The sequence below is a fragment of the Rhipicephalus microplus genome, chromosome X (genome assembly GCF_043290135.1).
Source record: "Rhipicephalus microplus isolate Deutch F79 chromosome X, USDA_Rmic, whole genome shotgun sequence".
In the NCBI taxonomy this organism is placed as follows: domain Eukaryota; kingdom Metazoa; phylum Arthropoda; class Arachnida; order Ixodida; family Ixodidae; genus Rhipicephalus; species Rhipicephalus microplus.
The window spans coordinates 223,019,902-223,044,440 of NC_134710.1; the positions used below are offsets into that span (position 1 = coordinate 223,019,902).

The window sequence follows — 24,539 nt, forward strand, 5'->3', positions numbered from 1 at the left end:
TTAGGATGCGCTCCTGCATGACTTTAGTGTACAGCAGCAAATGTGACTAAAATCGTTTCACATGCAAAAGACCTAGGCCAGGCCGCCTTGGTTTCTTCTGTCTTCTTCCTCAGTCTGCAAGCGATGGCAGGTTAACACAGTTTGGCTAGTTGAGCTGTTTTATGTGCAGGCAATCAGCTTAATTTGCGACGGTTAGTGTTATAAAAATGTGAATGTAGCTAGAAGCAACAATGATGGCAGATATTTCCAGGCATCAACAAACAATGTTTGAATCAACCAAAGTTGGCCAATAGAAAAATTTGAATTGGGATGCTTTAAGATAGATTGGAAACATTGCAAACAACCAAATATTTAATTTCGTTTGCATTATTTGAAAGCTTTAATTACCACGAGTCGCCAGTACTACTGAAAGCACTAGAGTGAACATGCTTATTTTACCTTGATACTAGCATGAAGAATCAGTTCAATCATCTGACTAATTTATTTACAAAGCAAAAACACATTTCTTGTTTTATGCCATTATTTGGTTAATTAACATGTGATAATCACTGTCTGCCTGTACAGTAAGAGTAAAAATAGAATTGCTTTATTAAGAGGGCCACACAGGCTGCTAGTGTATGAAAACATCTGCTATGTGTGCAAGAATACCTAGCAACATCACATCTCGCTATTTTTTCTGTCAGACACCATGCCATCTTGGAATATTTGCAGTTCTTGCCAGCTCTTCTGGTACGTGAGTATACATGGTGGCCAGCCACTGGACTGCTGACTCCGGCTGCACTTCTGGTGTTAAGTGAGGCAGCCATTGATTGTGGGTCACAATGCAGAGCTTTTGGCGGGACTGAATCTCATGTGCTATTCTCCTAGTTATGAACTAGAAATAAAGTTCTTAACAATCCTTTTTTCTTCATTTTCTGCATGCCTTTAAGGTTTTCTTCAAGCCATATCCCTAAGAGAAACTCCAGCCGATTTATCTCTTCCTGCATCGAACACCCTCTTCGAAGTTTTTTACACTGGTTGTCTACAACTTCCAATCGGCCCCTTGTCAATTAAAATAGTAATTCATAGGTTTTAAAACTACGTGTAATTATTAAGAGTAAATTTTATGACTTTTCAACTCAATTGCTCTTGTCTCTCAAATTTCTTCTATTGTGCATTGGCTCCGTTAATTACTGCAAGCTGGCAATAAAATTATGGCAATAATATTATAACACAAGCAGTTAGTCGGGCTTCAGGTGTGCAGCTTGCAGGCACAAATGGCATCCCCTCCTTGTTCCCCAACAGGGTGTTTGTGATAGCAACAAATTGTTGATTTGGGCGAGTTGGTTTGTGTGGCATACAACTTGAAGCAATACAAAAAAGACAATGATGGGAGTAGAGGATCAACACAAGCAGAACAAACATTTGTGGGCCCTCCCACTCAAGCATGTATGAAACTAGATGTTTTGGAAGCCAATACAAATATTCTTTTCCACTTTTTGGCTGCCAACAACACTGTACATATGCATGTATGAACCGATAACATGCTATTTTCTACTTGCCATTTTGTAGTTATAAGGAAAGGTATGACTCACATTGAAGTATTTACATCAGTTAGGACATTCCCAAGAGTTTACATTAAAAAAATTGAAAATAACTGAGATTGCATCCTAACTGCAGCGCTTAGGCACACCATAATGGACACTGGTACACCCAATAGGAATCCCATTTGTTCATGACTATAGTGTTAGTTGTAATATAACTAATCCCATTCTCTTTATGCAAGTATACTCACAAGAATGCAAATTGTTGAAGTGGTGACCAAACTACACAGCAATGTGCAAGACAGTTCGTAGTGGCAGCTGTATGGCTGCTGCTCAAGCGGTATCATACTATCACTATCAACCATACACGTAGGGTAGACGCCTTACATTTACGAGGCGTTTTAAGAAGCATAAATACACAAAATCAGAAAAGCATAATTTAGGTAAATGAATCTCATTTTTCTATAGTGCATATCTAGCCAAGGCAACATGGGCAACATATTTTCCATGAAACACCATCTGCACTCATATATTTGATGCTGTTTTTAAAACATATTACACACCCTCCATAACTGATTTTCTTCCTTAAATGTGAATGCTGATAGTACTAGCTTTGTCAGCTTCTCGACAAGTATGCATGCAGATCATTTTCAAGATTGCTGCTATGCAAAGAACTTAGCCTTGTAGTGCCATTTGCACCAGAGGCAAGTCTTGGAAGTATGTCTTACATTTTTCTTCAAGCAGTTTGTTTTTAAACAGTAGGCAAGTACATTGAGGGAACCAACTGTACTTGATTTTATGGTTTAAATGGTGATGTTACATGCAGATTACACTATATTTTATGCAAAGCATAAATTCAGTGATATGCTTTTAGATAAACGTGTAACACGGGAATCTTCTGGCTAAAAAAATAGTTGTCCTAAGTGGAATGTCAGCAAAATATTGAACACACTAAATATGCATGCATTTTTGTCAAAGTGTTTTCCCACATGCTTTCCATCAATTCTTACTACAATATTTGCATAACACAGCACACATCTGATACCCAACATATAAAACAAGAAATTGATGAATTATTTTGTTCAAAAGAAAGCAAGCAAAGCAAAATGCCTTGCCACACACTGCAAAGCAGATTCAGAAAAAATATCAGCATCTCCTCACATCCATAATGAAGGGAGTATAACAGCAAGCCATCTTAAACGCCATTGATTTCAGAATCTTCATTTTCACTTTCATCAATGGGTGCCCGGATGGCTTGGTACCACTGGTTGGTTAGGTCAGTCATTTGGATTTTGCCATCTTGCACCTCCTGCATGCAGTCATAAAAAATATGACACTGTCAAGCAAATGGCATATCAGTACACAGCTGTGTGTGTAACTTGGCAACTAAAATGCAGCACTGCTGAACTTCAATATATTGATGGTATACCTGAAGCAAAACGATTAAACTTAAGTGGAACAATGTTGCATTGCAGTTTCTGTCTTTCAGTTGTGAAGATGATGTTGTGCATTACTAAAGGCATTTATGTTCTGCTAGATGTTGTGCACATGCATTTGTGAAAATAGAAGCAATTTTAGTAGGCACACCATGCGATATGAGCACCTGTAGTTGCACAAAGGTGCTTAGAACACGAGTTCAAAAAAAAAAAAACAATTACCTTGCATGCCTATGAAAAAAAAAGTGCTTTCTGCACATCAAAATATCACTCTGGAAGTAAAAACACATCATTAACTGTCGACACAATGCATTGGAAAATATTCCAATGCATGACTTATTGGAATATTTGTACATGAGAAAAGTTTCCATTTTACACCCTTGTTGCCTGTAATACACCAGTCGTGTTTGGACGTTGGTACAATGAGCCTAAAGTTCTACTTCGATTGTGAAAGCGTTGTTGCAACAAAACTGCACTGTAAAACTACAATAAATTGATAAAGAACACATGTGTTTTAACGGGAGCAAGCAAGAAATAAGCAAAATGAAGTTTCTGATGAATAAAAAAGAATGGTTCTATCTCCTGCAAACCTAGCAGGAGCATGGCTCTCGATTTCGAGCTCTTCAAACCAATGGGAAGTGTGATATTTTTATTTTTGGGGGGCATTTTAATAGCATTTTGATTTATTGTGCTATGTTTCTATTTCATGTTCAAGTTGCAAGCAAGCTTGCAAAACACATACAATAACAAAGGGACCCACAGAGCAGTGTGCCACATCAACTACTTCCCTTCCTCTCCGCCTTGCCGGTTGATATATATATAACAAAAGAACAAGCGGGTACAGTACGAGACAGTAATACTTTCATTGCTCTCGTACGTGTGCCCGCTTCTTTTCTTTTTTTTCTTAAACGCATTGAAGCCCCTAAAATTTCCTGCTGAATATATATATGTAATGCATGAATAAGGCGATGGTAGGAGAAGCTGACAAAGAAGAGGTGTGCGTGCATTAGAATAAATAGATAGCATCTGAACCACAACGTATCTCTGTTCTCACACGTCACACAAGTCAACAAGATCAACCACATCAACCTGCTATGGCTAGGCCAAAGCCTCCGCTCAACATACCGAAGTACAAGGGAACACCAGAAATGTCCCCGTCAACAAGTGACTATTCCTTTTCGACACGAAGGCCACCGAGGCATCATGGACACACCACGATCTGGTTAGTCACTTTAGCGATTACATTGAAGTGGAAGCGTTCAAGTGGTACTTGACAGAAATTTTCCGGCAGCGATGAGACATGGGACGATGCAAAGCGCGACATGCGAAATAAATTTGATATGACTGACAGAGATGCCCTTAGTCTCTTCATCCACTACTGGCTTAAAGGAGGGCAGACCATCAAGGAGTACTATGACGAGAAAAAATGACTGGGCTCCTTGGCCGACCTTAAAGAGTGCCACGTCATTTCTGGACTGACTGGCAGTGTTCCTCCTGATGTGGAACTGGCGCTCACCGGACTATCTTTCAACTCATCATCAGAGTGGCTCACCGCTGCCCAACCGGTCGAGACATTTTAAATACGGGTGAGAGGGATTTCCGTTACTCGAACTCCTAGTATTACATCAAGAGCTCCACGTCTCTTCAGCAGACTGCAGCAGCCAACATTGACTTCTCGGCCACACGTTCCACAAAATGAATGTAGATATTGCTCAGCTGCTGGTTTCCCATGACAGTTTCATTGGCCCAATAAATGGTCGCACTGCAGCAATGTGTCTGCTATTGAGACTAGACCGAGAAACGAGGAGAGCGACCCAGCGTTTCATTAATACAGTTCGATGCTATCATCAACGGAAGGCCAGTAACTGCAATTATTGATACAGGAGCAATAATTACTTGTATCAGTGAAGATGTGTACAAAGAGCTCAAGCTTCAGTAGATGAGAAAATCCAGCATCATGGTGCAGCAAATTACTTCATGCATTCGAACTTTTGGTCGCGTAAGCATTCAATTGCAAATTGGGGATGTCACAAAGAAAGCTTACGTACACGTTCTGCGAGACATGAAAAAACATTTAATTCTTGACCTAGACAGCGCTTCGTACTTCAATCTTTTTGTAAATTTGGAAAGCCAGTCAGTAATACAAGGACGTGAAAATGTCCACCTGTCAAGTCACAAGAAAAAAAAACTACTAAAGCACCACTGATGAGAACCCTGATTTCAAAAAACTTGCCAGAACATAAATTGGCAGCGCTCAACTGTCTCTTTAATAAGTATGAATCCCAGACAAATATTGGATGCATCACTGCTGAGCAGCATAGGATTGCACATGCCAATGCTGTCCATATTCATCGAGCACCATGCAGATGTTCCCAGGCCGACAAAGCATAAATTAACAAGCAAGTTGACGCCCTCATTTAAGCAAGGTGCTATGAGGCCTTTGTTGTCACCCTATGCCACACCGGTCATCTAGGCCGAAAAGAAAGGTGAAAGACGTACTTGTCTATGTATTGACTATAGCAAGCTCAATGCCATAAGGGTACCCAGCAATCAACCAATTCTACTCATAGATGACATTCTGGACCACTTGGGAAAGGCAAACTTTTTCACTATGCTATATGTAACATCGAAACACTGGCATGTCTGAATGCATGCTGACGAAACTAAAGAAACTGCGTTTGTCATGACTAATAGTCATTATGAATGATTAGTAATGCCATTCGGGTTAAAGGACGGTCCGGCTTTCATGGCTTGAAAGAGCCATGAAATCAATTATCGCCGAACATCAGATCACTAATGTTAACAATTACTTTCACGATGTGATCGTACACTTAGAGACATTTGACGATAATATATGACACCTCGAGGCACTGCTGAAGGCTCTTAAAGATGAGAATGTAAAAGTGAAACAAAAAAAGTGCCAATTTGCAAGATCCAGCATTGAATATTTGGGCACAAAATTTCACAAGGAATAGTGACCCTAAGCAAAGGATGTGGCTGCAATACTCAAATTTCCTACACCTAAACGAGAGAAAAACCTCCAGCGTTTCCTGGGCACTGTAAACACTTACTGTCGGTACAGCCCTCATTTCAGTGATTTTGCTCTCCCACTCACGAAAGTACTCCACAAAGAAAGCATATGGACGTGGACAGAAGCATGCGAGCAAGCTTGTTGGGAACTGAAGGAGTGCATAACTGAAGAAGCAGTGTTTCGCATATGCGACACTTCGAGACCATGTACTGTGTACTGTGATGCATCTGGCGAAGGCATTGGTGCAGTGCTGAAGCAACCTGATGACAAAGACAAGGAGCATCCCGTTGCCTATAACTCCCGCAAACTACTTAAGCACAAGGTAAATTATGCTGTTACAGAAAGACTAAGCCTTGCCATTATAGATGCCTTTGAGAAATGGCACTGCTACCTTCATGGAAAGCCTTTCACAAGTAACAGATCACTCTGCACTACAGTGGCTAAAGAATATTAAAAATCCTCAGGGTCATCTCTTCCGGGGTCCATTGAAACTATCGATGTATGAAGTAAACATCAAACATCAAAAGGGCATAAGCAACGCCGAAACAGATGCACTCTTCAGAGCCCCAATTGTTGAACTTCTGTCTTACGATGAACTTCAATGATGCAGTAATAAGTGCCCAAAAGGAAAGAATTCATTGGGAAACAACGTAGTCATCGTTAAAAAAAAAAGGGACTACAGAAAATCTATGTGCCCCATAAACTATATGCCCAACCATTCTTAAGAAGGGACATCAACATTTTGGGCATGTTGAAGTGAAGAACACGCTATCACTCTTGTCACCGCAATATTATTGGCCGGATATGGTAACCGATGTTTCCATCTACATTTGGCATTGTGATACATGCCAGAGATGTAAGAAGACAAAAACAAAGAAATATGGAACACTTGAATTCCTGCCTTCTGCTGAAGAGCATTTTGGCCTTTTTGCGACGGACACCATTAGGGGATTTTTTGGATATGGTTCATTAAAAAGGTTTATTCACTTGGTTATTCACCATGCTACTAGCTACGAGAGATGTTCGCCCATAAAAGTGAGAACAGCAACGCCTACACCTCACGCTTAAAAACAATTTTTGTTGTCGTAAAACCGAGGAAGTCCCTTTAGATCACAAGACAGGATTCACTGCAGGAAGATTTGAACAGTTTGCAAAAAATAAATAACCGAATACACTAACTCTCCATCTCATCTCATCATCCGCAATGCAATGGTCTGAACGAGCAGACAAACAACACCATCGTAACCAGACTTAAGTGCAAGATGAATGACGAGCCACAGAAGTGTTGAACTAAGCTGCTGTCGGTGGTAATAGATGAATACAACAGAATGCCTCACGAAGTTACCGGCAACGCATGGTTCATCCTGATATATGGAATTCCATCTTACCCAACTGTACTGAAACAGCAAGAACAAACGTTGGAAGAAGTGCGGAAAGGTGCTGTTAAAAAAATTGCCCGCAGCTTCCCTCGGGGGAACACTGAGGAGGATGCGGAGCATATAATTGGTTAACGGGGTGTTAAAGTGCGACTTACTTGGGTCGATGGCTAAATTGGTTAACGTGGTTGTAGGAGGGGGTGTTAAATGAGTGAACACGTACACACGTATGCGAAAGGGCGGCGCTGGTCGAAGGGACGTCGATCATTGTGTTTGTGGATTCGTTGGAATTCATTTCACCGCGACCTTGGACGTCGACGCGCCGTACAAACCAACCGACGAGCGGCAACTGAGCGAGCGAGCGCCGACCTTGAGTATATATACAGCTCGACGGCGCATGCACTGTCAGCTGTTGAATGTTCTCGAAGCGCGACGCCACATGCGCGTCCACTGGAGAATCAGGAGAATTGTAGATGTCGAACGCGGTGTGTAGAGGAGGAAGGGTGCACAGATGGTGGAGGAGTGAAGCACGCGCGGTGTGTAGAGGAGGAAGGGATGCACAGATGGTGGAAGAGTGGGCGACGGCGCGACGGCGCATGCGCGCGCGTCAGCTGTCGAATGTTCGAGAAGTGGTGCGGACGGCGCGGACGGCGCACTACAAGGCGCGAGTATAAGATGCTCCGCATCTAAAATTATATCGCATACGACAATAAGAACAAAGTAATCTATGGCAAGGAATTTCTTCAGATTGAGTTCCAAGTCGGCGACTTCATCCTTTACGAGACACCATGGCATCCCAACAATGGCAAACTGAGTTCCGTCATAGAAGGTCCCTACAACATTCTACGCAAGGTCTCACCAGTGAACTATGAGATCAAGTGCTCCTTGTTACCCTTAAATAGAAACTTCAACATTGTTCATGTTAGCAAACTACAACGTTACTTCGCACCTTCTGAACAGAAACTTTCTTGAGAAAAGGGGAAAAAGTGTAATGTATGAATAAGGCGATGGTGGGAGAAGCAAACGAAGAAAAGGTGCGCGTGCATTAGAATAAATGGATGGCCTCTGATTTATGACGTATCTCTGTTTTTCTAACCTCTCTCTCTCTCTCTCTCTCTCTCTATCTCTCTCTTACTCACTCACTCACATGCACACACACGCACACACACGCACACACTCACACATATTGTAGGCATCTATTATGCACTTCATCTTTATCTGTGCAGCAATCAATCATCCTCATTCATTTGGCTGATAATCATTGTTTTTAGGTGTGCCCTTCACCACCAGATACGTGGTGCTTGTTTGCTCCAGAGTTTGCGGCCAAATAAGTGTCATTACAACCGAGTCACCATAATGTGTGTGTGTGCGTGTGCATGCGCATGTGGCAGTTCAGGAGTGACTGGGAAAAATGAGGACAGTGAGAATAAACTGCTGTTCTGACTGAGGCCATGTCTCCATCATATATATACATATATGCATACCGTGATATGCATACCAATAAAGGCAAAAGCCTTTATTGGCTCATTTTCGTGGCGTTCGAAAATGAGCCAAGTCAGCCTGTGTCCTGAAACAGTACCAGCTGTGGCATCCCCCCTCACACTCTCTCAGCCACCACGTGATGGCACAGCTCTGCATCGCAACAGTTGCTCCACCACCGCTGTGGCTTCTCCCCCTTACACTCCCTCAGAAATTATGTGATGGCATAGTTATGGTGTCTGACCATCCAAGCCTCTTAACACTCTCTCAGCAATAACGTCATGGCATATCGGCGCGCGTGGCAATGCTTCTTGGTCAGATGTTTCATTGCAGCAGTCTAGTTAGTTGAATGGCTTCCAAGCAGCTCGGTGAGGATTCCATGGAAAGAGGTTCGGAGGAGCGCCCCAAGAATGAATTCCCTTGATACCAAACGCCACATGAAGAATGAGTGAATGCGCATGCAATGGGCTGACATATCACACCAGGCACTAAGGAGAGGGAAGCAGAACGAAAGTGACAACAGTGAGTGAGTGGCCATGTCGTCGGGCACCAAAGCCACAGAAGCAGAACGAAAGCTACTTCACCAAGTGGCCGCATAAAAAAGAAAAGAAAGAGAGAGAGAGAAAGAGAGATAAAGAGAACACGGCACAGTCAGATGAATGGCTACAGGCTCAGGCTTTCACCGAACACACTCAAATTTACAGTATTCTTCAACTTTTTTAGTGTGAAACATCTTTGCTCACTGCCAAGGTCTATGCTGATGATGGTGCCAATTGATCATTGCACTAGGTCATGAAGTGAATATTGAAAATTTTGCATCACTAATACCTGCTAACTAAGTAGAAATAATATAAGAATGCCTTAATGAGTGCTACATGATGGCAAACCAAACGTTGTTGGTTTTATTCAGTTGTAGTGACCCACTTTTTTCAAATTCTTGGATCTCGTGACGTGAAAACACCCTATATATAACAACTGTCATTAGCTGCTCTTTCTTTTTATTGGGTATGATTTGTGAAATCTGAACAAACTTGTTCTCATTTTATCGGAATGCACAACTGTATCTGCCTACACAACTGTATCTGTTGATTAAATGTTTTGAACTTTCAAGCAAAAGCTGGGGTGGTGTTCTGTAAGAATGCATTGAACAAATGGCCCATTTTGGTATGCATTGATTCAATGGAACCCAGGAGCCAGCAGATTAATGCGAATCATAACTAAGAGCCCTTGAGTATATTTAATTAGCACATGTAGAAACTGACAGTCCACTAAGACAATGCTTACAGAATAGCACATGTGGAGCCCTGTTAAGCTGCACTCTTAGAGCCCCTGCCACCTAGTTTCATGTAAAGGAAAAGAGATAGAGAGTTTACTTAGCTATAAAAAAAATAGTCACCTTTTGTGTAAATCGGCGAGTGAAGAAAGGAATGAGGTACTTTATATCCAGCAGAATGAAGCCTTTTATGTTGCTCTTCATGAAGTTGACCTCATATTCTTCTTCTGTCAGTTCAGATAAATGATCTGCATCAATAGTTTGACCCTACCAGAGAGATGAAGAACAAATGTACTTGTTAGGCATTTCACACAACAAAATTTGGAATGCTCAGCAGAATGCATTAGGCAAGTGATATTGAATTACCAAGTAGCTTTCAAAACAAAGCCAATGATAAAGAAAACAAATACCACAGCAAATAAGTAATGATATGTGGGGTTTAACGTACCAAAACCACCATATTATAATGAGAGACCCTGTAGTGGAGGGCTCCGGAAATTTTAAACATCTGAGGTTTTTTGACGTGCACTCAAATTTGAGCACACGGGCCTAGAGCATTTTTGCCTCCATCGAAAACACAGCACAGCAAATTAGTAGTTTTTTTCTGATAAGTGACATAGGTATAGGAATGTTCACACTTGATAAGCTGTAAGTCAGATTATATGATGTGAACACATTTGAAATTTTTTAATATCACACAAGTGCTGAGTATGGGACATGTTAGAGCCTAATAATGTTGAGAAGTGATGAATTGTATTGTACAATGTGCAAGCAGAGAAAGCACACTCAAGTGTGAGCATCATCTGCTGCACTGTTTTAGTTTGACAGCACCATGCAAAAATGTGCATCAGTGAAACGATTAAGACTATGCATGTGTACAATGCATACCCCAGCCCAAAGGTCCTTGGCTGTGCTGTTATGCTAAGGCAAAATTGCCCCCTGGGCTCTCTGGTGTATTATCCATTTCTTTTTTATTTTTCGTTTACGTGTGCTACCTCAAAGCATAAGTGATGAAACACTTCCACAATTAGACCATACTTCAGCTCAGGACCTACGACATGCAAAATTGATCTTTTGGATTCTCATTTATAAAGCCATGTTACAGGTAAGCTTCCTTGTCTGGGTTTGATTCCAACTTCGTCACAGAACAATTGAATGATGTATTCTTGTCAATACTACAATGCATGTTTTGACTATTGGTATGCTTTTGCAGTTGTGCTGGTCCAAGGGGAAATCCAATGAAATCCAAATTCACAACTGCGAGTTTCAGCAATATGCGACAGTTAAGTAATTTTCATGATCATTGTGTTCTTTTCAATGCTACTTTGCATTTTATATGCCAGCCAGCCAGTTTTTATACCAAAATTTAAGTTTGTGAAGCCTAAAACTTCATAATATTTGAGTTCCACTGAAACTCATTGTCAGAGACTCCCTGTCATTAGAAAATAACACGTCGTTCAAGCTTCACGCAAGTTTTGTAGGAAAATACACCCAGAAGGGGTTTACAAACAGCGATATTACTGAATGTATATAATGAAGATGAATGAAAGATGGCATTGCTTTACAAGCCACATGTGTGCATGAAAGTCTAGTTTAAAAAATCACTAATGTAATTTAAGCAAAAATTTTGATTAATAATCAATAATGTTTATAATTTGTGATGCATTACTTCAGTGGAGCTGTTAAGTTTTTTCATTTCACAACATATGAGGCTGTAGTGATAACTTGTAACTTTCAGCTTCAGCAGTACAAGTAACCAGGCCCTTTAAGTGGCAATGCTGCAGTGGCATAAACCTATGAATTGTAGCACTGGTGTCGCTAAGCATTCACTTGGGCAGCTTGCTGAGATATAAGCACTCCTAGAAGTTGCATCACTCATTCTGATGATAATGTTGTAAGTGGCTGGCAATTTTGCTATCTTATGCCCGATGTGCATAACATTCACTTTTTTTCACCTTGTCCTATTTAGGTTGGTCACACAGTACCTATTTCTAAGAGAACACCGTGGGTAACATAGCCGGTACATTTTCTCTGTTTTATCCTCTGTTAAGCTCAGCATTTGCTCCCTTTCATCATGTGCTGTGCATGAGCTGCACTCTAAAACAGTCCCACAGAACACTGTGAAAGAAAGCAACAAAAGAATACTTTTTAAAAAAGGTGTCACCCCCCCCCCCCCAAAAAAAAAAAACTAAGGAAGGGTGAAGCATGCAGGGAAGGGCCTTTCAGCTCCACCAACGTCTCGGGAGGGGCAAAGAATGCAGTACAGTTTCAATTAATGCGCATGCAGCGAATCCCTATTGTTCAACTTTGCACAAGAGAGATCTCCCACCGGTACAACATTGCAGGTAATTATATAACGGGTGCCTAGTGAAGAATTGTGCAGTGTGAATAGTCAGTTTTTTAAATCAAGAAACTCACTGGCAGACGCTGCCTCCATCAGCGTTGTCTCTCACAGGCGAGGGCGCGTTCTCGCTACTTGCGCACTAGTAGTTTAGCGTTCATTGCAGAAAGAGCATTTCCATAGTCAACGCGCGCCGTTCGCTCTCTCTCTCCACATAGTGAGCATCGAGATGGTGGCACCCTCTCTTGTGCCAAGCAAATGGACGGTCACAACAGCATGCAATACGCACCGACATGCCGAGAGCCCCAGGTGCTTCGTCCCTAAAAGATTACTTACCATTTCTTTGGTTTTGCTAAGAGTGACTTGGCGTGCTCTTCGGCGCTTTTTTCTAGTTGTCTGTTTGTCCGCCTTCAAGAACTGAAGATATAAGGAGTACAAAAGACACAAAAGAATAAATTTTTCAACTGATAGTGTTTTACCTTTAACAAACTAGTACTCCCGCAGAATAAGCAGAAGTATATACTATACTAATACCTTAAAAGGTACTGACACAAAAGTTTTGCCAAAATTCTTCTTTCTATTAGATAACTGCCCTACAGCTGAAGCCTAGCTGCTTGCCACCTCAAGCTATTCATTTTTATGCTGAATTTTAGCTCGGAACCAGAATGTGGTACAGCCTCTTCACCATCTCTCCTTAATTATAAGGTTTCGGTGACACAATCATGGTGTGACCACAGATTAGTGATATGCATCCAACACTTCAATTTATATGACATGTGGAAGAGTCCCCATTAACATGCTTGAAGCTATTTTCCACATGGTGCACACTGGTGGTCTTAATAGAAAATGCAATGCATAGCTACATCCGTGTTCAATACACTGTGCCCTTACAACATGAATGAAACAGTGAAAGCTACATAACAAGCTAAAAAAAGTGATATGAACAGTCCTGTCAGTATTAATTTGATGATTAAGAACAAAGCACTGATAGGAACAAAACACTGGCAGTACCCATTCTTTTTGTCTTCCTTCATTCGTGTGTTGCTAGCACTGTTTTTAGGATGAACCTGAACAAACAAACCCATTTTTGTGCTTTCTTTTTCTGAACGTCTTTTTTTAATCTTCTGAATTGGTTCTAAGAAATTGCATTACGATAAAATGCGAGTTACTATTCCACATTTTAATATCAATATCAAACTTACATTCTGAAATTTTACAAGCCGAAACCACAAGAAGATTATAAGGCATACAAGGTGTGGAATTGGATTAATCCAGACAACCTGAAGTTCTGCAACATGTACCTAAACCACAGAAGTGCTTCTTACTCCAAATTTCCAACTTAAGAGATATTCATTATAGTTTAGAGAGAGCACAAGACAAAAATAATGAAACTGCAGCATGAAATAATGAAATGCAACAATTTTGAGACACGATGAAGAGCAGGAACAGCAGGCTTCAATGGTCACAACTCAATACAACTGCTTTGTGCTAAGCAGTGCTGCTGCCGGAGGATAATAAGGCTAATTCCAATTTTACAGTAATAAATCTTTTGAACAGTAAAAATAAAGCTTAAATCAAGCAATCAATGCCCCAGGGTCTTTGTCTCAACTACTACAACAAAGTTTCCTTATGAACATTGAACAATACTGTATATACTTTGAGAAATTTCATTATTTTTTTTATTATGCAGAGTCAAACCATAGTATTCTTCACTGACAGAACATTATACAGTTTTTGTGTAACTGCTTTCCTCTAAACCAATTCATGTACATGAAGGTTGCAACAACGCCCACCCCGGATAATTGTTTAGTTTTTTAAGCTGCACTGTGTGTGGTAAAAAGCTATGGAGGAAAGCTGGTGTAACCCTAAAGTTTGCAAGAACAAAGCAATAAAGATCAGAGTGTTTACTGTCACTTGTTTACTAACAGTGATCTTTGGGAGAGGTGGTTTCGTGATGTTCAGCATTACAACTTGTCTCTTGAAAAAATACTTCCGTGTGTGTTTTGACAATGGCACGATATCGCATGATGTCATTGTAGACATTGCACAAAGCAGTTGCCTGCTTAAGTTATGGCTATGGAACGTCTTTTTTTGGTTATTTAAAATTATTGACAAGACTTTAAGCAAATTGAACTACAGTCGAGCCTGCTTATAACGAACCTGAGCCTGACATGGCATTCGTTCGCTGTATCCCGAAGTTCGCAGTAAATGAAACACAGCTTTAAAAGAAAGTTGCGAGTGAAAACACGAACTTTTTTTGCCCAAAAAGTTCGTGATGCTTGTGTTTTAGAGAGCAGAAGTGATAAGGGTGGTCTGGAGTTCATTTAAAAAGGCAGGGTGCTCGTTTGTCGAGGCCTGTGGCATAAGCTGCATGACTGAGGCACTGGCTTCAAAATATCGTTGTTCTCGCAATCCAATTCCTCCAAATCGCTCTCGCCACGTACTTCATTCACAATGCCTTAATCCGTGCACGGTCCCGCAGTGTCGGCATCATCATCGGCCGCAATTAAACCATTGCAATAGATGTCCCACCCGCTCACCCAGGTCGGAGTCGATGACGCGCTGCCGGAGTGATCATATTCGGAAGCTTTAGGCTCGGCATCGGGCCCGACGTCGATGAAGTCAGCCTCGCGAAAACAGTATAGCGCGCGTGTAGCCATCACCGCCACCCACGAACTATTCCCCATCTCCACAGCTGAATACCGGGACCCCTGAAGCGGCAAGTTGGCTGCCAGGTGATCACAGCTATGAGCGAACGCTCCGCAACGTGGCACCTAACGTGCGGATTACGCTCAAGTCAAGCGGTCACACTTTCGACGTTTTGTTGGGCGAAAAGAAAAAGCGTGCAAGTCCTCCCGTCTGCCATTCTGACAACAAACGCACACCAAGAGCGAGCAAGACGCGCACACGCGACACGCATGCAAGAATGCTTAGAAGAGCTCTGGGCCCGTTTCTAGTCGCAAAACTAAACTAATTCGACCCAGTGTGGCTGGCGTCGCGGAGCGGTGGAGACGGGCGAAGGGGTTGTGGTCAAGAGAGGAAAGCAGATTTGCGAGAGAAGGGCAAGGAGTTGCGATAGAGTGAAGAGAGGGGAGGATGTGGCGGGAGGACGACCTTGAATACCAAAACACACGAGAAGGAGGCAGGTTGGGTAGCAAAAGTCTGCAAAACGTGCAACTCGCACGTAGAAAAACTTGAGAGAGTTTTTAAGTGCGAATGCACTTTATGAGCGACCCTGAATCCGCCGTCTGCGGTGCGCCTCCTCCTCTCCTCTAGCAATGACGCAAGGAGCGGAGAGGAGCGTCTGTAGCAACGGCGCAGCGACGTCACACGCCACGTGATTGCGCAAGCTCCGCCCTCCGCTCCGTGGCTGCGCGCGCCGCCACGACTTGCTCGAGATCGGCAAGTCGTCATAGGTATGGATCCATCGCAGGCATCAACCTCGACTGCAATACCTCCAATAACGAGCACAATGCAATCAAATGCGAGCATTGCACGCGTTGTTGAAGATGTCGCGCCGCTTGAAGACAAGGCAGCGCGGCGAAGGGCCCGTGATGCCGAGCGCAAGCTGGCGAAGCGGGCCGCGGACATAAACATCATTATAATGCGAATTTACTCTCACATATACGCGTAAACTCACCAAGATTTACCGAGAGGGTCTAATGGTTCCTGGAAATCGCAATGTGATCACACGGGGGAGTTTACATTACCTCACTGGCGAATGCCAACGAATTTTAACTTTACTCCCCTTCATAGCATCACCCCGTGCATTCGCAATTAACCATGTTCACCCTCAGGGAAATGCTTGGGAGTATTTGAACTTGAAACCGGCACTGACCGGTTTGCGTGGCCTCATCAACTTCGATATTTTGCGATTCGTTTCAAGCAAATTAACAGCCATTTTCGCGCTTCTGCACGCGTGCGGAGGGCACGCTGAGCCGAGTGCGAAGTGAGCGAGAACAAGTCCTAAAATCTCAAATTATCAGAGTCGTAGGGGTAGCGTACGCATTTGCACTAGACGCAGACGATCAGATACAGTTGGTGGCCGACGATGTTGGCAAATGGTCTGGTCAGTCCAGGCCGGCGACGTCAACGACAGTATCAGCGATCAAAAACAGAGTAGATGGCCGACCGGTCTTAGAAAGATTGGTGGCAGTCTGAAAATACGGGCCTCGTCTGGCGATGCGGGGTGCTCAGAGAAGCGGGGGGGACAATAGACGGAGGGGTGCATAAGAAAAAGCGGCCGGGGAGAGCGGCAACTAGAGGGGCGCGGAGGCAGGATTGGCATTTAACAATAAGTATCTATGGGCATCTCGCCGATGCCTGATTCGTGGTCCAAAGTGGTTTTCGGGGAAGTCGGTAGAGCGCCGACTCCATTCGCTGTAACCGATCAGCGGCGCTTGAAGACGTTCGTCATAAGTGCGACTTTATGCCATTGAACCAATGTATATTTTCACGGTTATGTGGATATTGTTCGTTTTAAGCGAAAGTTCGTTTTAAGTGGGGCCGTTATATGTGGGCTCGACTGTATCCTAGGAGTTACAGAGCTGTCAATAGCATTTGAGAATGTCAATATGTTAAAGGGGCACTGGCATAAAATTTTGCATCTTTTTTTTTCTGTTGCAATATGTAGCTAATAGCACAGTTATCATGCCTGGATGCCTAGTTAGTTCATGTGCATGATGCTTAATTATTTGGAGACATTTTGTAGCGCTAAGTAACAGTTTTTGTTTCAGAGGATGCTGAAAGAGGCAAGAACCAGCATGACTTTCATGTAAACAATGCTGGTTGCAGGAGACACAAAACCAAGCGCACATGAGCTTCGTGTTTACTTTTTTTCAATGCATGCTTTCCGAGTGCTGAAATAATCCCCTCTGGGGTGTTGTAAAGTACATGTGATGCCCAAAAAGTGCACTGCTGAGGCAAGGCCACTAGGCTTTGCACTCCCACGCAAGTTCATAAAAAGGTGCTACGTCCTATGTTAAAGAGATCTCCTGGAAGAGAGCATTTTTAAGAAGAATGGCAGCCAACACAAACAGATGGTTGTTTAAATTCAAAAAAAGGTCCGTGTCAATGTCGTGAGGCAGGGCGTTTTTCAAGCAGATACATGACATATGCTTAAAAATAAGATTTTAAATATGTTGCAGACTATATTAGTCCTTGACATTTTGCAGATAATGCGTGCATGTTGATACAGATCTATCCCACAAGTTATCTCACCTTCGAAAATTTGTGTCAGTACTTCCTTAACAAGGTAAAAAATGTGTTGGAGTTTGCATTTTTAAGGCATCACTTTTTGTGCATCTATTAAAGATGTACATCAAAAGCAAAGAAGTGTACAAACCATTTACAAGAAACATTAATTTTTATTTGGCGATTCTCTATCAATGAGCTTCAAGAACTTTGAAGCTGCATCACCTAATGTGGTAACTATGTATTGCTTAAATAAAAGTTGCACAAGCAAACTGAGAACTAAGAATCTCAATTTATGTTAATAACAATCACAATAAAGCCTAATGGTACCGACAGCCATTCATTTTGCTTGTTGTCTTCATTATGATTTCGACAAAGTTTAATTTATTATAATGTACTTCATTGTTAGATATGCTGATAAGACAGTTGTTTTTTATGAAGATCGCAGAGGAATAAAAGTAATGTAAATGAGGTGAAAAAAAGAATGCTTAAAAACAAACCATATTATTTTTTTCCTGCCATCTTGTTCACAGAACGCTTCGATTATAACATACATCTTTTGTCAACACGCTAGCACTGCCGCCTTATATAGCACAAGTGCTGAGCTTGGTGAATTTTCTTGCATATTTCATTAACAAATATGTATTTTACTTCATACACTTTCACGTGATGATATATTACAGAGCTGACATTCGAAAATATTGTGTTAGGTATCAAAAAGAAGTTTTCCGCAAGGCACTTCTACAGTGCAATCTACTTATAACGATATCCAAGTGCCAACAAAATCCCATCGTTATAACCAATAATTGTTAAAAGTGGGTTCAGAAGAGGCAGACAAAATAGTAGTGAAAACATTTTTATTTGCATGCAAGTAAAGTAGTTCGACTATGTACTTGTTTGTAGAAGAGCCATAGTCTGTCAGCTTTGTTTGCTACTTGCAAAGGTTGCGCACATATTTCTCAAGAGCATAAAGGTACTTTCCGTTGCTAAAAAGGAGGTCCTTCGCCTAAAGAAAAGTCCCGGAGGGACTATCATCCACTAGGCCTTGTGCAATAAGACTACCTGGGTAGGCTGCTCCATCACGTCGTCGAAGTTTACGCTCTAACCGCTGTCCTCCACAATACATGGCATGATCGCCTCGTCACTGAGGCATTCGGACATTTCCGCAACATCGTCTGCATGAAGTAAGTAGTCCAGACACGACAAATCTTTGTTAAGCACTAACCGCAACTCTGACAGCTCTTTGTGGACAAGTGCTTCCCAGGCCTCTCCTGGCATAGATTCGGATGTTCAGAAGGAAAGCTCCACCTTGTTTTGCTGCCTCGTAAGAAGTGCAGTCAATTTATATTCTGAGGATGTGGATGGGGAGATAGTGATGCATGCCGTCAATGCAAAAAGCCATTTTTGGCGCACGCGGTAGCTGGATTCAATCACTAGATCCTATATCACGGCACTGGAACATCGTAATAGGCGGTTTATTTTACCAAAAGTGAACGGTGCCATTGTTGTTCATCGTTATATTCGACAGATGGTTGTAAATGATATTGTTATAAGTGGACTAGATGGTACGCCACTTGCAAAATTTACCCTTTGCAAAAATGTACTGTGCAACTCTTTCTCCTAAATACCTTCTATAGCTGTTGTCCTTTGCATAATCATAAGTATGAGTTAAGATGCACACACAACTTCTTATTTCTGTATAACGGAAAATCATTTGAAATCTATGCTAAAACTTTGACATAATAAACTCAGATATAACAAATTATCGGTTATAACGAAGTAAGCAGAAAAGAGTTTTGTTGCAGATACAGTGCTAAGAATATATGTTTATAACAAATTTCTGGATACAACAAAGTATTTTCATGGTAGATCTGACATGTTATAATGAGGTTTTAGTACATGTTTTTTTTGTAAAGCAAGTCACAAGGTAATCATTCTTTAATTTATTACAATAACTGTGATATTGAAGATGAGGTTCAACACAATGCACACACAATTAGTCTTTTCAATTAGATGCTGCTTGGACAGAACAGCACACCATCTTTAAGCGACAGTAGTGCATCAAGACCTCAGAAAACAACAAAAACTGATGAGGTCATGTGGTATAGAATAACATAAATGTAATCATGTTTTTGCTACCTTGTTCTATAGCCAAAAGTGTTCTTCACACACATATCTATTCTTCCATCGCAGCCTCACTTGAAGTACACATGCTTCACATATCTATTGTTCCACCACAGCCTCACTTGAAGTACACATGCTTCTGGTCTGACCGAGGGGTAAACCACCACAGATGAGAAGGCGCAACACTGGTTTCCTGCACCTATAGCTACATTCCTCCTGCACAAACAATCATTTTTAGTTTTCTCTTGTTCTCCATCTTTTATTCTCCTCCCCCCCCCCCCTTGTTTCTCATAGTATCTTTTTACTTTTATGTATTTTAAGCTCTATTCTCAGTTACCTTTAATCTTTCACTTTCTCTTATTATCAATAAAGTTCTCGTTTCATCTTAGAATTTTTAGAAGTGCAGAATGGCCATGGACATTTTCTTTCTAGTTCATTTTTTCCAGATGGTAAGTACTAACAGTCACAGCCTGTGAGGCGACGTCAGTGACTAACCCCCTTTAAAACTATGCCCACGATGACAAAATGTCTTTGACAAAAGTAGGTTGACCAATCAAAACATTGGTTAATTGGCAGGATGCCATTGCTCTTTTTCATACAACCCCTATCGTAGAGCACAATGAAAGATTTAGAATGCCCGAAACGTGAAGACAAGACTCCTGTTTTTTTGTTTTTTTTTAGAAAACTACATTTGTTATAGAGTACAGTCATAGACACATCTGCCGATTCGCTTTGTAAGACAGTAACAGCATTGCAACACCGTAAAAAAAATTCACCATGTAATTCAAGTGTAACAAAAACAGTGGCTTACCAGAAACAGCCATTTAAAGTGTTGTCCATTATCAAACACCTTCGTTGCAGAGCAGTTATGAAGATGTTTTTAACAGGTTAAATTATTTCCTTACCTTCAAGAGAGGCATTGTGGAGCCTCCTATTACCAATATTGTGAACAGCACTATAATGAGAGTCGTCGTCACAACCACGTGGCGCTTCTCATCATCAAAGTCCAAATGCATAGCTAAAGCATATGCAATGGCACCTCTGAGTCCTAAAAAAGAATAAAAAAAACAAAAAATGAATACACAGTGTCCTACTCAAAGAATGTCCAGAGTCACTTGCCATGACATAAAAGAAAATACCAACTGCACATGAAACTAAAAAGAAGTAATAATTTATAACGCAAGACCTCATAGAAGCACCACTTAGGCTATTGTAGATTGCCGCACTTCTATTTATGCTAGACGTTTGCAACCGCACATTGACATCGTTCATTCAGAGCTCATGAACTGTTGGTACTTAAAATGTTAAAAACTTGTTTTTTTTTTTTAGTAAGTGTGAAATATAGTACTGTGGCCATGCTAGCATATGAATTAAAATTACATGGAAGCAGTGACAAGTATTTTAAAAGCAGCAATTAATCAACATCTTTGTTTCTTAATTTAGGGCTGCTTAAAAGCAAAGTAGGTGAGAAAAAGAAAATGGGAAGGGGGCCTCAAGATAGAAAGACCGAGCTGCGTTTTTTCCAGTAAACATTCCTTAAAAAAGCCAAGAGTAAATATTGTAATAAATCAGTGTGGTGCAGCACCTAGATGACTACTTCGTAGAAAGTAAAATGTTGTTAACAAAAGCTGAGAAGCTCCACGTTAAGGGAGGACGCACCCTTTGAAAGCTGAAAAATCACGAAAAAGTTGTTTTTTGAAAAGCACATATTCGGGTAGTAGGGCTTAAAAACTATCTGTTCTGTAAATATCAATATCTAATTCATCGCGGAGGTACGTCAAATAAATTATATAACATGCCGCGGCAGCCGACGAGTGGCCACCGAGCACTGAAAATACCCTTACTTCGCGTGTTTGCAATTTCTCAACCACGCGACCCAGCGCCGACATCTTGGTCTTGTTTTGCTCGTGAATTCTCGCTCTTTTTTTTTTTTTTCACCACCCCTGGCAGCAACAGCGGCATGGCCAAGGCGGGAATCGCTCATGATTGGGGGGCTCTCGAAGTTTTGAAGTCTCCCGCGTCTCGGATGCGAAGCCGCGATTGGAGGAAGCGCGCACCTCTCGAAAAGTGGCCGATCCTCCGGCTCCCATTGGCTGCTGCAAGCGATGACACATCTGTTCTGCTGACTCACTGTCTGCTCCGGCACTTGCAAGGCCGGCTTGCTTTTGTGTGTCCCATTTGCCATCATACCGCTCGGTTCTCACATGTGCTCTACAATCTTTCACCGTCTTTACGAGACGACCTTTCACCGTGTTCACGGGAGACCAATTGTAGCGCTGTCGATCACAATGGGCAAAACAAAGTTCTGGACTCTATATGCATACGGTTCAAGAAAGTGTCATATAAAGCTCGTGTGCATGGCGCGGCTTGTTGACCCAGCAACACGCGACAACAATCGCATCGATGCTTCCGGTGGAGCAGTGTCCGCTTTGCCTCTGCAAGACAACAACTGCATTGATGCTTATCGCGACGTAGAGGTGGCTACACCATCGGCGCAAGACCCCCTCGTCACAACTGAGGTTGGTGTTGGTGTTCCGTGCACAAGAGCGCCTGATGCATCGTGCTTGCTAACCGCAGTGATTATGGGCCCGAACAGTGCGACTGCATCGTCGACTGTGCTTCCAGACATGTTTTCGGATATGCGAGAAGTTAGCCGTGGAGGACAGCAAACGTGCTGCTGTGCAACAAAAAGCTCGGCGCTATGCTGGCGACCAAGAGGAAGTTTCGGATGATGCCTGAACCTGATGATGCCTGAACCTACGACTGAAGGCGAGAAATATTTCCTTGTGCAAGAGAATGCCCTTAACGACCTTCTGTCTAAGACCACCTGCCGGCGCTGCCTCGCGACTGGGGTGAACTTTCAACGAGCCACCCCAGCTTGGACTTGCCACGAAGCTTCAGCTATTATGTAAACAGTGTGTAATAGTTTCGAGCTCGTGGAGTTCTGCTCGCCAGAATCAGTCAAAAGCCGTCAACGTGAATACAAGGGCTATTATGGCCGTGATGCAAAAAGGGAAAGCGCAGAGTTTTGATGTACAATGCTGGCTGCTACTGGGCCACCCAAGAGTTGTCGTCATCAGTAGGGCTCACACCTGGCCACCTAACCAACCAACGGGCTGCAGAGAAAGACACTCTCCGTCTGAAAAAGGCTCAAAAACGGATGCATCACAAGAAGGAAAAGTGGCAAAAGAAGAAATTCCCAAAGGACACCTCTAGCTACCGTGAAGGGTTGTTTTAGGCCAAAAGTTTTGTTCAAAACTTGCCGTTAAGTCCGTTTTCTCGGAATAACTTTATTGGCCAATGATACTGTTTAGTCTGCCGATATCTCTGTACCCGCTCATCTGATTTCTATCAGACTTGTTTTATTATGTACTTTAACAAATAGCCCACACAGTGACAGTGCCGCTTTTTAAATTTATTGCACCTATAGTATCTGATAGTTAACTAAAATTTCATTGATGAAAGCTCAATGGCAAACACTAAATCCAGTGCACTGCTAAAAATTTTCTTCATGGAAATTAAAAAAGGCTCTGTCCCAATGTAAAGCACCCATCCAGGAATCATCACAGTGAATTTCACGGTGCTAGCACATTTACCAAGTTCACCAGAGCCTGACTAAGAAACATATGTAGATTATTCTGATAAATGGCTTTAACTTGGGAACTAGTGAACCTAGATACGTGAAAGTTTGTGGTTATTCAAATGGCTTTATTCTTAGCCTACTGTGAAAATTTTATTAGTATACCTGAACAAACAAAAAAGTTCCCTTCCATGGTAGCCTCCGCCCTTTATGATATGATCTCCCTAAGCAGCAAAATGCCTTCCACTGCTACTAACTCTTTAACTGACAATTTAATTACAAAACACAAATAAAAATTTCCTTTTTCTTTTGAGGCAATCAACTTTTTTATCTAATTCTGATTCTGAAAACACATTATGTCATTGATTTCTGTTTAGAATCAACACAGCAGTTAGAAAAGACAAAAACTGCTGTTGAGGGCACCTTTTCCTTTATGCATGCCATGTAATGTCTCAAAACGTACTGAAAATTGAAGTACTTATTTTATGCAATACAAGGTACTACACTGAAAATTTCACAGATGTTTCTTCTTTTTAACAAAACTGCTCGTGATCAATAGTTACATTTTGAATGGTAGATATTGAAGAACGATATCACACAAAGACTCATCATCTGAAACAATATCCAGGGTACTGAATTGCTGTTGGGCGCAAATTACTTGTCATCCCGTTGCTTCTTGTAGTGCTCCACGAAGCACCTTTTTTTCTGGAATTCTTCTTGCAAAGCGGCATTATGAAATGACAGTTGCCAAGCTTGAAACATGCATCAAAGGCATGGAATTCAGTTTTTTCATAGACACCAACTGTCTACTACGGTTTCAAATTGCAAATAATGCAGTGGACTGAACGAGTGTAACTCGCAGTTGGCGACATTGGTACAAACTCGTGTGACGAGTACAGCTCAGGGTTGGCAGTTAAAGGGTGTGGGAATTGAGGCTAGCCCGCCACCACTGCACGGGCTTTGCTGCCTATTTCTGCCGTTCTCATGTCCTGACATGAATCTCCCCTCCTCCGCGGTCCGAAGAGCGGTGCGGTGTCCTAGTGTGTGGTCTTACTACGCCGACCCATACCTCGCGGAAGCCAACACGAGCAGAGTTTTTTTACTTTCACTCGAGCGACCGGGCCCTTTTTTCCTGGTGTCCCCGTGAATCGCTTTTACCCACGGAGATGTGCTCGCAGCACCC

General features: G+C 42.0%; 1 protein-coding gene across 3 annotated transcripts in view; it reads right to left on the reverse strand.

Moving 5' to 3' along the window:
* Positions 1–2,416: 2,416 nt before the first annotated feature.
* Nhe1 (Na[+]/H[+] hydrogen exchanger 1) overlaps positions 2,417–24,539 on the reverse strand; it is a 51,537-nt gene continuing 29,414 nt past the window's right edge. For all 3 annotated transcript variants that reach the window (XM_075878692.1, XM_037427776.2, XM_037427777.2), the window contains 4 exons: positions 20,682–20,824; positions 12,796–12,876; positions 10,242–10,385; positions 2,417–2,832 (listed from right to left, as the gene is read on the reverse strand). In XM_075878692.1, the coding sequence (XP_075734807.1) occupies positions 2,719–2,832; positions 10,242–10,385; positions 12,796–12,876; positions 20,682–20,824 (482 nt within the window). In that variant the 3' untranslated portion in view covers positions 2,417–2,718. The remainder of the gene's footprint in view (positions 2,833–10,241; positions 10,386–12,795; positions 12,877–20,681; positions 20,825–24,539) is intronic.